At 31.8% G+C, this 13,454-nt stretch overlaps 1 protein-coding gene across 1 annotated transcript; it reads right to left on the bottom strand.

Annotated features, from left to right (window-relative positions):
- Nucleotides 1-5,367: 5,367 nt before the first annotated feature.
- Nucleotides 5,368-10,824, bottom strand: LOC134686508 (fibrinogen-like protein 1). The gene is made up of 5 exons (XM_063546177.1): nucleotides 10,016-10,824; nucleotides 8,940-9,076; nucleotides 8,109-8,205; nucleotides 7,139-7,303; nucleotides 5,368-5,579 (listed from the first exon to the last, which is right to left on the bottom strand). Exons 1-5 carry the CDS (start codon nucleotides 10,713-10,715, stop codon nucleotides 5,368-5,370), a joined length of 1,311 nt encoding a protein of 436 aa, XP_063402247.1. The 5' UTR covers nucleotides 10,716-10,824.
- Nucleotides 10,825-13,454: the final 2,630 nt, after the last annotated feature.

The raw sequence follows: 13,454 nt of genomic DNA, 5'->3' as shown, positions 1-13,454 counted from the left end.
ATTTCATTTTTCTATTAAGAATAAGAATAGTTCATTTATAGAAAAATATAGCGAAATCCTATATTCAATAAAAATATTCATTTAGACCCGCGAGCCCCCTTAATACACAACATAAACTCATGTATCCGTATTCTTAAAAATGGCAATGATTGTACATGGTGTTTGTCTGCAATTTAAAAAAAAAGTAAAAAGAATCTACCTAAATATTTTTCTTTTGATATACTTCCAGCATATAATGAAGTTTGTATATTGTGTTTCTTCCAGGAGAGATAATGTTTTGTATATTTTCTGCATTTCATATTTGAAACAATTACGATTTCAAAAGAAATTTTACGGACACCAGCACGAATTGGTTGACTTCTTTTTAATATTTTTTTCGCATAAGACGAGAGCTATGATAAAATTATAATAATCACCACCTCGTCATCTTCTCTGGAAATGTGACCTTTATATTAGACGTATAACCGGGTTTTGAATAACGCGATCGACACGACTGTAGAGCAGGCACTGCGTATTCTACCAGAGAACCTAATATATGTCAGGATTCAATGTATGATACAGTGGATAGCAATATTGCAATATCATAAGAAAAAATTCTTGTTTGCATAAATTTAGGGTGCCAGCATGTTCTCTTTTTTCTCAAAATACTGATACGTAACAAAATTTCAGTAGTTTTGATACCTCAAGCTTACTTGTACAACAAAATTATTTGATCGCATTGACCAAAACTGACCATATGTGCACTTTAATTTGTAAATCTATATACCCGCATAGTAAATCAGCCATATTTTCTATGTCAGGATTCAATGTATAATACAATGAACAGCAATATTCCAATATAATAAGAACAAATTTTTGTTCACATAAAGTTAGGTAGCCAGCATGTCCTCTTTTACTCAAAATACTGATAAGTATCAAATTTTCAGTAGTATTCATACCTCAGGCTTACTTGTACAACAAAATTATTTGACCGCATTGACCAAAACTGACCATATGTGCACTTTAATTTGTAAATCTATATACCCGCATAGTAAATCAGCCATATTTTTTATGTCAGGAATTAATGTATAATACAATGAACAGCAATATTCCAATATACAATGTAATAAGAACAAATTTTAATTCACATAAGTTTAGGGTGCCAGCATGTCCTCTTTTTACTCAAAATACTGATACGTAACAAATTTTCAGTAGTTTTCATATCTCAAGCTTACTTGTACAACAAACTTATTTGACCGCATTGACCAAAAGTGACCATATGTGAACTTTAAATTGTAAATCTATATACATGTACCAGCATAGTTAATCAGCCATATTTTTAATGTTGGGATTCAATGTATAATTATAATCGACAGCAATATTGCAATATAAAAACAACAAAGTTTTGTTCGCATAAATTTAGGGTGCCAGCATGTCCTCTTTTTACTCAAAATACTGATACGAAACAAATGTTCAGTAGTTTTCATACCTGAAGCTTACTTGTACAACAAAATTTTTTGACCGCATTGACCAAAACTGACCATATTGTGCACATTAATTTGTAAATCTATATACCCGTATAGTAAATCAGCCATATTTTTTATGTCAAGATTCAATGTATGATACAGTGGATAGCAATATTGCAATATCATAAGAACAAATTCTTGTTCGCATAAATTTAGGGTGCCAGCATGTTCTCTTTTCACTCAAAATACTGAAACGTAACAAAATTTCAGTAGTTTTGATACCTCATACTGACTTGTACAACAACATTTTTTGACCGTATTGACCAAATATGCACTTTAATTTGTAAATCTATATACCCGCATAGTAAATCAGCCATATTTTTTATTTCAGGATTCAATGTAGAATATTATGAATAGCAATAATCCAATATAATAAGAACAAATTTTTATTCACATAAGTTTAGGGTGCCAGCATGTCCTCTTTTTACTCAAAATACTGATACGAAACACATTTTCAGTAGTTTTCATACCTCAAGCTTACTTGTACAACCAAATTTTTTGACCGCATTGACCAAAACTGACCATATTGTGCACATTAATTTGTAAATCTATATACCCGTATAGTAAATCAGCCATATTTTTTATGTCAAGATTCAATGTATGATACAGTGGATAGCAATATTGCAATATCATAAGAACAAATTCTTGTTCGCATAAATTTAGGGTGCCAACATGTTCTCTTTTCACTCAAAATACTGAAACGTAACAAAATTTCAGTAGTTTTGATACCTCATACTGACTTGTACAACAAAATTTTTTGACCGTATTGACCAAATATGCACTTTAATTTGTAAATCTATATACCCGCATAGTAAATCAGCCATATTTTTTATTTCAGGATTCAATGTAGAATACAATGAACAGCAATATTCCAATATAATAAGAACAAATTTTTATTCACATAAGTTTAGGGTGCCAGCATGTCCTCTTTTTACTCAAAATACTGATACGTAACAAATTGTCAGTAGTTTTCATACCTCAAGCTTACTTGTACAACAAAATTATTTGACCGCATTGACCAAAAGTGACCATATTTTTAATGTTGGGATTCAATGTATAATTATAATCGACAGCAATATTGCAATATAATAACAACAAAGTTTTGTTCGCATAAATTTAAGATACCAGCATGTCCTCCTTTTACTCAAAATATTGAAATATGTTACAAAATTTCAGTAGTTTTGATACCTCCATGCTGACTTTACTACAAAAGTATTTGACTGCATCGACCAAAACTGACCATATGTGAACTTTAAATTGTAAATTTTATTTACCTGCATAGTTGATCAGCAATGTTTTTGATATCAGGAGTTTTTATTAGGACCATAAATGTACATGTAATCAATAATATTGGTAAACTATATAAATGCAACAAAAATTCTGCATAACATGAGAGTGTCAGCATTTCATCTCTTTATTCAAAATAACAGTCACTACATATATAGTAGTTCATGATGGTGTGTAAAACAAAACTGTTATGCCGCATCATCAAAGTACCAAAACTGACACGTCTGATTATTGTCCAAATAATTATGACGTCTGGCAAGGCTATTTTTATTTTTTTCTGGGACGCCTTCCTATTTCAAAGCATACAACAATCACTTTTCAATTGTGGCGTCAGATATTTTGTTTGATGACATCCAAATTTTACGGGAACCTGTGTGATATCCAGCAATGGCGGACAAATAGCTATATTAAGGTGTATTCATTTGTAAATACTACCCTATAGCTAGTTACAATGATTTAATAAAAACGGTTCTCTTCTTTGAATAGTATACTGTTTATCTATTATGTCGGTTGATTGATTTTGATTATGGTTAAACCTCAAGTGGCAACTATTTCATTAAAGTGTGTATTGAGTATAATTCTGGGACGTCCCATATCTCAAAGCAAAGACAAATGATAAATCTCTTGATTAATCTGACGAATTTGACGAGATTGTTGATAGTTTTACCACACCGTATGCTTACGGACACTGTACAATTTCTGTTAGAATATTCTGCGGAAAATAGAATAGTAAATTCAATGCAAACAAGTTGAAAAACAATGAAATATCCATGCATGTACAAATTTACGCATAAAGTAAAATTAAGGAAGTGACAGGTAGAAATTGGGGAACGAAGCAACGTCCACAATGTTGTTGATATCCCGTGAATATTGCTCCGAAGCGTTGGACAACCTTTCTATCCGCCTTCAAAAAAAAAACAACACTCTATGTGATTGTATAGGCATTTTTCTATTCATTTAAGAATACATGTATATCAAATAAAAAAAGAGAATTTGTATAATATCTAGTAAAGTCTACCGAGTAAATAATAAATGATATCTGTGGAAAAACAATGCGAAAGTTGTTTACGTATTTTAATTAAAGTTCAAGTCTGATATGAAAACTCTTATAACGATAAACTGTCATAAGCAGACCTGTCCTCAGGTCTGGTCAATAACAGACTTGTCCACAGGTCTGGTCAGAAGCAGACTTGTCCACAGGTCTGGTCTGAGGCAGACCTGTCATCAGGACTTGTCAAAAGCTGACTTGTCCACAGGTCTGGTCTGGGACATACCTGTCCTCAGGACTGGTCTGGAGCAGACTTGTCGACAGGTCTGGTCTGGAGCAGACTTGTCGATAGGTCTGCAGCAGTCCTAAAAAGGCAGACCGTAGGTCTGGTCAACCAACGACGAAGTTTACTTGCTTGACTGCTTAAAAATTCTCAAGTTAACTTAGACAGCAGTCAACAAGTTAACTCTAAGTTAACTTTTGTCAAGGTAAGAACCGCACCCATCTGTATCTCCGGTAATTGGTTGGGTTCGTGTAGCTCGGTCTTTAGTTTTCTAAATTGTATGTACTGTTATTTGTCACATCGTCCTACGAACAACTGAAACGCAACAATGATAATCTATGTTCTACTCTAAAGATGACTGCATTAGCTGAATGAGGCAGGATATGGACGCTCTTTTTAATTTTGAAATATCTTAGTTACAAATTGATATAATGTCGTTTTTTCATGTATATTGATTCTAACGCCTATGATGAATAACATGTATATGTCAACGAAACGCTAGTCAGTCGCAATAAACTATAAAGATTAACATAGCACCGTACTGAATAGTTGTATATTATTTGACTGTTTAAACTTGACGAACTTGACCTTTGGGGAAAGCTGCGTCTATTTGGTTATGTTTGTGAATTCCTCGTATTTATTAGTCACACGTAAAGACATAGCTGTGACTAATTTCTTGGTTTCTCCAATTCACATTATAATTTTCAATACGCTTATATTGAATGTGTTTAATCCCGGAAACTGTCAAATAGTTGCCACTTGGCGTTTCGCAAGTATTGATGTATCAAATGTAGTTGAAGGATAATCTGTAAGACCTACTCTGTGATGATTAGTCTTTTGTTATGAAATCATGTATTGATTTTTTATTGGACTCGTTGTAATTACTTTCTTTTAATTAATGTTTTATTTGATTGAAAAACGTGTGCATTAAAGACTAGAAGATGTGTGTCATTTCAAAAACACCGACATAAATGTTAATTTATTGTAACTAGATTTATATATTTCTCACATACATTTTATTATTATGGTCAACAATTCATTGAGCTAACGTTAATAAAAGAGTTCACCTAGGGTTGATTGTTTTAACAATTGTCAATCTGATCTATGGGATACAATAAATAATACAGGTTTCTTACACTTTATTATAATTTTATGCATTTATTTTTCAAGCAGTTTCTGAACATTATAGTTGATTTAAAACAATTATAATATATATGCAAATCACGATGTATTGTATTACTAGTATCAGAACGTGATCCTATTCCAATATTGATTAATATTGATCTGTATGGCAAACATTTTCTTTACATAATTTGTCTGATCATCATACTTGACTTGATGTAATTATATTTAAGCCAATTCAGTTTATTCTTTGTCATGTCACGATTCAGTTCTGCATAACTACAGGAACCATGCCACCAACTACCATACGTTTTAGCACAGTTACCTCTGTTAGTATCATGATCACGATCCTTAGTGGTGAATTTCATACCGTTGTTGTATGCCATCCAATCACCTTAAAAAAAAACAATAACGTATAAAATATCTTTTTACTACATATTGAGATGCAATCAAAGGCAAACTTGTTGAATGACGCAATACACTAACAAATTATATACATGTAAGTAATCTTATCTCATGTTGTGCCGTCTCAGGCCTGAACAGTCTTCACTTTATTTTAATATTTAGTTTGGTTTTATGGACTTTTTTTTAACTTTTTGTTGTTTTTATCTACAGCCAAAAAGATACAACATTTGTTATGGAAAAGGAAAAAGAAGACGGTATCTGTCCGCAATATACGATAAAACATGAAACAAATATATATGCCTTGTTTGTTATGCAACGGCATTAACGGTTAAACTATTACTTCATATAAAACATCGTCTTACTAAATATTGAGAAGTCAACTAAAGGTTAACCAGGGTAATGACTCTATACACTGACAAATAATAAACATGTTTGTTATGCTGTATTATCGTTCAAACCTAAACAGTCTTTACTTTAATTGACCTATTGGGTGGGTTGGGGGTATAGACTGTTTTTTCATTGTTGCTGTTTGTATCTACAGTCAAAATAAAACAATAATTGTTAAATTCGTATGATAAAAAAAGACCTTATCTGCCCACAATATACGAGACAACACGAAACACATGTATCTGTGTCGCTTGTTATGTAACGGCTTTAAGGGTTAAAACATTATTTTTAAGATAAATAACAACTGAACGATGTTTCTGAAAATATATTTGTAGATACAATGTTATCCATATTAAATCAAGTAGAATTTCATTGTTGAACAAAATTTTATTTATGGTGTTTTTCTGTTTCTTGTTAATTTTTAACCATGGCGTGGTCAGTTTGTTTTCGTTTTATGAGTTTGACTGTTCCTCTGGTAACATTTGCCCATATTTTATTTTAATGCTACATTTATAAGTTGACTCTCTTGAGAATCAGAATTTACAGCATGATACAAAATGTTCTAATTTAATTGATTTGTGCATTTTTAATTCATTAAAGCATCGTTTTATATATATTATGAATGTATTCATACCATTTCAAAGCATTAACTACATTGTATATTGCTAATTGTTCAATACGTTATCTGTTGTGTGTGTTTGTTTATCGATCAACCAACACACATGAATTATAAGAGTCCATTCCTGTCCCTCTGGTATCTCTCGCCTCGCTACCAAACTTCTTAAAGTTAAAAAATGTGTCGTCTGCCTAATTGAATAAATCTTTTTAGACCGGACGGTGATATGCAATCAGCAAGATTTTTTTAATGTTTTTTTTCAATATCGCAATCGACTCAATGCAAAACTGTAAACTTCTGGTAATGCATTTACCAAGAGTTGCATTAGTTTATAAGCCATTTAAATCGTTGTCTATAAATGTTGTTTAATTCTTGTCTCATGATTATAATCCTGGTACCTTTGATAACTATCATGTCTCAATTTTCGTTTGTATAAAACTTTTTAAGAGGTTAACTCATGAAAACACAAAAAAGCTTTTAACACATTCTCTACTTCCTGTTTAAATCTTCAATAAATACACACTACTGCATTTAATAAAACTTACCAGCAGTTCCACTATATCTCGCAATGGTAAGTTTATATTGTGAATTCTCGTCACTAACTGTAAATGTCTTATACAAAGCATATGTCATCTTGTTGTTAGTATCCGTTAGATCAACTCTTAGTTCGTATTTACCATTAGTTGTAAGAAGGTTTAGATATTTGTTACCTGTAATGTAATATGACATTGGTGTTATTTTAATTCAAATTTACCCATGAAACAATGTAAAATGCATATTTTCAATAATGAATAACACATAAAAAGAAGATATGGTATGATTGCCAATGAGACAACTATCCACAAAAGACCAAAATGACACAAACATTAACAACTATAGGTCACATTACGGCCTTCAACAATGAGCAAAGCCCATACCGCATAGTCAGCTATAAAAGGCCCCGATAAGACAATGTAAAACAATTCAAACGAGAAAACTAACGGCCTTATTTATGTAAAAAATTGAACGAAAAACAAATATGTAACACATAAACAAACGACAACCACTGAATTACAGGCTCCTGACACACATTTGCTTACCTTACTATTGATAACCAACAAATTAATTTATATGCAAAGCAATATGCTGATTAAATTTTTTTTATCATTTGTATGGGTAAATTGTGATTATTCTTTCGCCTCTCTTTATGTGTTAAGCCTTGACTGCATTATATTGTTTTAAATGATCGAAAGCGGAATAAAGTCTTATGTAACAAAACATTAAATGATTCAACATTTCGTTTCATTGGAACACTTTGATTTTCAGATTTTCATCTTCTGCTTCCCGACATAATTTGTTTTTGAAGCAAATCAGATCGTAACCAAAACATTTTTTTTAGAGATATTGGCTCAATTTAAAAAAATAACATATACAACTTGAAATGATTTAAGGAATAGGTTCAAGAAAAGAAAGATGAGAAGCGAATACGTCAAGTACCAATATTGCTATAATACGATTAACTAAAATGGCACCTACCAAGCCAGTATTCCTTCTGTGGATCGCCAAAGCCTTCCTTATATTCAACCCAGTCCCTGTCAAAACTCGTTGTTCCGTCTATTCTTCTTTGAATAACCTACAATCGTATGAAAGGAATCTTAATATCTTTCGTGTTTCACTTAAAACAGCAGATTTTTCAAAGATGAAATATGCCACGAAGAGTAGATGATAACGTTTCAACTAAATACTCACCGAAAACATGAAACGTTCATTAATGCATACATTGTGTGTACACTATGGTCGAAACACGTAATGATCAATAAAACTACTTACACAATGATTACGTAGTACGTTAGTACGATTTCTATACATTATCATAAGTGAATTCCCTTTATAATCACTGTCATATTTAAGAAAAAGTCATTTTGTTTTTTTCATTTAACTACAGTGGTAAGAAGCAATGGGAATGTCTGACGTAAAAACATTACTGCACAGAGTATGATTGGTGCACGTGTTTCGTATGAACTGGTTTGTCAGCTGGTTGTGTTTCAGTCGTCGAGGTGTAATTCCTGATTCATTTTACTTTGCCTAAACATAACACTTTTAAGTGTGTCTACAATTTTTAATTACACACAATTTATCACATATAATGATTAATCTGACACGCTTTTGGTTTCAAGGAGATTTTAAAAAAATCATCAAATATACTTCACTTATAACTATGTACGCAAGAATCGCTTATCATCTCTATAAGACTTACTATAAATTTGAATTCAAAATATTATGGAAGCAACATTAATTTTTAAGTTGAAAATAGAAAATAGTTAGAAATAATGTTGCATTATCTGTTTAAGAAACAATTAAACATACCGTCCAACCTCCTCCATCAGTAGACATATCACAGTAAGCCTTTATTCCGTTAAAATCATCAGGATATATGGTATATACCCCACTTGGCTTTGTTTTCATATAACCACAGTCTTTGTATCTCAGGGGTGCATAATTCTCTGTAAAAAAATGAATAAATAATGCTTACTACTTTTTTTGAAAAAATTAGTTTAACTATCTGTTCTGTTGTTTCATTTTTTGTAGCAGGCTCGTGATTCAACAGACAGTGATACTTTAAGATCACAGCATGCATGCAGATGTATTGAAATTTGTTACACATCAACAAACGAAAACCAGTTTCAAGCAGAACATGGCGGTTTTTTTATACTTTTTTGTTTCCGCCAACCCCCCCCCCCCCCCCCTTTGCGAGGTACTAGTACAAACAAAATATCAGCATCTGCTAAAAAGGGCGTAAATCATCAAATAGATACACACACAATGTTTAGGTTAGACGTGGACCCATTTGTGGCCTTCGGTTATTGTCTGTTCTATGGTCGAATTGTTGTCCTTTCTCAATTTTATTAAATGCTCCCCCACAAAAAAACACTATGTTTAGATTAGAGAGCACTAACAATTTCTGAGAGATAGTCAAAACCTAATTGCAACTATATCATATATCTAAGATTTAGATAGCATTCAGTACACATCCATCGTTCAATGAATTTAGTGTAAAGTCGCTATAACCCTCCGAAAAAAATCACCTGCATGTATCGATAGAGTGTAGAGCCAAACATGCGCATATGTATATTCAAATGATCTACATGTATAGTCAGAAATATTTAATAAAATAATTGATATCAATACCAATAAAAAAAAATTCAAGATATAACTTCAATGTTGAATTTGCAACTTTTTACAAGAAGTTTATTTAAAAGATCGATAGGTGTACTCAACCCAACTGCCCACTGATACGATTTCATACAACAGATGATTTAGTTTCATTTATGGCTAAAATTACGGACACTGCACATTCAGCTACTGTAGGTATATCTTATAGTTTAACTTTTATTCAAAGTTTAGACATAGATGAATTACATAGATTTAAAGAATAATCTTACCATTCAATGTTGCCATCAAATTTGTTTTCCATTCTTCTAATTCCTTACTTTGAGTTTGCAAGTTAGTAGTACTTTTTACGAATTCCTCCTTCAATTCTCGTGACAAATCAGCCAATTGAGATTTTTGTTCACTTGCAAGATCGATAATTTTTTGTTTGTTAGCGTCTTCAGATTGTCGAATCTTAGATGTGTATTCCGATATCATTGCTAATTTTAAACGTTCTTGTCTTTGTTCAAACCCACTCAACAATTTCGTTATTTCTATATTTAAGCTTGATTCACTTTCATTTAAATTTTTGTTAACATCAGATATTTCAAGCTGCAGTTCACTTTGTTTTTCTTCAAGACTCTGAACTATTTTCGAAATGTGTTTGTCATATTCTTTCTTGGTCTTATTTAGTTTAGACGAATAATCCTGTAACATCGAGACCTTTATATCATCCTGCTCCTTTTTCACCAGGCCTTTAATATCCTCAGAAAATGTTGATTCAATATCGTCACGTATGTAAGTTTTTAATTGTTTGTTCATTGCCGTGACATCAAGTTCGGCGACCAGTGGGGCATTTAGTTTATTCGAAACCAAAGGCATCCTTACCTGCTGACATTCTGAATTTGAGTTTTCACAGGGTTTACCATCAACATAAATAGTTGCCAGTAAAAACATTTGTATAATAAACAGTATTTTTCCCAAAGCACTCATAGTGAATCCGTTTTTTGTGTTTTTTATGGTTTTTAATTATAGTCCATTTATTCTTCACAGTTTTGATATGAGACTGTTCTTCTGAAAACTTTCTGCGCAATATGGGGTTGTTTCTTATATAAACACCACATGTATGCAACTCAAGTTCTTATCTGTATATTTATAAATAGTGTTACACCTTTATCACTTTTTGGCACTTATTTTAGTGTTTTACCAAGGAGGATAGCACAGCCGTGCATATTAACTTATGTTTTATTTCTGTTTTCTAAATAAACATGTGTTTCCTCCTTCATTAAATGTCGACATTATTTACTTTATCTTTTACTTGAGTATCATATATGCAATACTGTGTAGTTTATCATCTTATATCTTTATATTTTATATTTGAAGGCATCTGTGTTTTTTTACCTTTAGTAATGTTCTGTGAACTACATAAATGTTATAGTTAAAATAAAAACAAATGTTAGAACATTAAACAACATCTTATCAAAATTCGAACAAAAATCTAAATTAGTATATTACGTTAACATGGGTTGAGTAATTTATTTTTCGTTATGCTATTTAAAAACTTGATCGAATTTTCATAAAGATGAATGAATGATAAAAATTTTAATTCTAAACATTATTAATCGTCACTTACGTGGCGACATTAGCTAATACCTCTCTACAGATATGATTTTAAGAATACCATTCTAAAATTGGTCGTTTCACATGTATAATGTTTTTAAAAATACTAGGTTTTCTCTACCTCAAATAACTGTGGCCATATATGGATTTTGCAACTACGTGTGTGTTATTTGTTTTGTCATACAGCTCTTCAACATTTTCGTTATTTATTGTCCTTGGCTTCCGAAAATTAAGTGTTAGTTGTGCTGTACATTTTCCGTCCATGCAAGTCATTAAATAAGTCATATCGTTTTTTAAAAAAAACGACCTGGCCATGCTTTCCTTTTAATTGATTACATAATGATTGCATAACAAAAATATATAATGCATCCATTTAAAAGTTTAATATATTTTTATTATCTATATATACCTTTTTTTTTTAAATTTATATGCAGTTTTAACCCCGCGACATTATGTATATTATGCCTGTCCCAAGTCAGTAGCCTGTATATTCAGTGGTTTTCGTTTGTTTATGTGTTTCATATTTGTTTTTCGTTCATTTTTTTACATAAATAAGGCCGTTAGTTTTCTCGATTTGTTTTACATTAATTTGTGTTAATAGGGCTGTTTATAGCTGACTATGCGGTATGGGCTTTGCTCATTGTTGAAGGCCGTACGATGACCTATAGTTGTAAATTTCTGTGTCATTTTGGTCGTTTGTGGAGAGTTGTCTCATTAGCAATCATAACACATCTTTTTTTTTATATTAAGAAAGTAACAACATTTCAAAGATTGGATTGTGCTACCTTAAGAAGACATTTCAGACGGCTTAGATCCTGTTGTTTCCCTACATGGTTTCAACCGAAAAGAGACTACAGATTGGTTATGGAGATCAGTTAATGAACGAGTTACGAAATCTCTTTTGGAGCTCCTCCCTTTCCCTCTATTTATACTCCTGTCACTACGACATCGAGATCTAGTATATTTTGGTGTCATGACTGTGTTGTTTCCGATATATCTACTTATAATGAAAATTAGAAGGAACAGTGTTTATTTATAAAACGATATTTACATTATTGCTGAGAGCGCAGCAAGATCTCGATATAAAAGTGGTATGATCGTAGTAACCGCATGCTACAATCTCAGTCGAAATTAAAATCACAAAAATACTGAACTCCGAGGAAAATCAATACGGAAAGTCCATAATCACATGGCAAAATCAAATAACAAAACGCATCAAAAACGAATAGACAAGAACTGTTATATTCGGATAAATTGTGATATGGTCGTAGTGAGTACACACAGAGCGTAATGCAATTTGGATAATCGTAGTAAGATCATTAAAATCGTAGTGAGATCGTATATGAGCGGGGTGAGAACGTGGAATAATCATAGAAACTGAATGAAGAGGGCTTTATATAGTATAACTTTTATTGTTCAATAATACTTGAGAAGTACAATATCAAAAAAACGAACTCCAAGGAAAATTCGAAGAGGAAATTTAAGTCTATCAAAAGCTGAAACACCTCCTACAAATGGAACACAACTGTCATACTCCGAACTTAGTACAGGCATTTTCTAATGTAGAAAATAGTGGTTAAAATCTGGTTTTAAAGCTAGTAAAACCTTTCGCTTGTATAACAGTCAAATAACAACAAACATTAAATTGACAACAATGAGTTAACAAAACAAACCGACATAATAAAAATAAATGAAAAATACGGATGCAGCAGTCAATATTGTATTGTTATCTTCATCATTATGAAAACAAATGAATGACAAGACAGAAAAACAAAAAGTCACACCAACAAAATAACTGAACAACAATTAACGGGGTATATATCTCCCAATTGATACGATATTCCCGTGCTTGCATTTCCTATCATGATTTTCTTGATAGAGGGTTACTGCTCACAAGGAAGCTATTAAACCAAGAGTTCCAAATGGTGAAGTTGAAATCATCCCTTCGTAAATTTTACGGACGCCATCACGAGTTGGTTGACCGTTATGGAATAACCGTTTCACAAATGATATCGGATATGTTCCTTACGTCGTAACTACAATCCCCTTCCCTATCATGAATTTGACCTACCGAATTAGACTATTTACCGGATTTGTAATCACATAAGCAAC

Source organism: Mytilus trossulus, chromosome 10 (genome assembly GCF_036588685.1).
Source record: "Mytilus trossulus isolate FHL-02 chromosome 10, PNRI_Mtr1.1.1.hap1, whole genome shotgun sequence".
In the NCBI taxonomy this organism is placed as follows: Eukaryota; Metazoa; Mollusca; class Bivalvia; order Mytilida; family Mytilidae; genus Mytilus; species Mytilus trossulus.
This window is presented reverse-complemented; position numbering and strand designations above follow the sequence as displayed.

What these genes read in the sequence shown, in the direction of transcription:
- LOC134686508 (XM_063546177.1), bottom strand. Translation starts at nt 10,715, where the DNA reads ATGAGTGCTTTGGGAAAAATACTGTTTATTATACAAATGTTTTTACTG. An exon ending in TTTGATGGCAACATTGAATG is followed by an intron (nt 9,077 to 10,015) that starts GTAAGATTATTC and finishes ATTTTTTTACAG; the next exon opens with AGAATTATGCACCCCTGAGA. An exon ending in CTGATGGAGGAGGTTGGACG is followed by an intron (nt 8,206 to 8,939) that starts GTATGTTTAATT and finishes ATACGATTGTAG; the next exon opens with GTTATTCAAAGAAGAATAGA.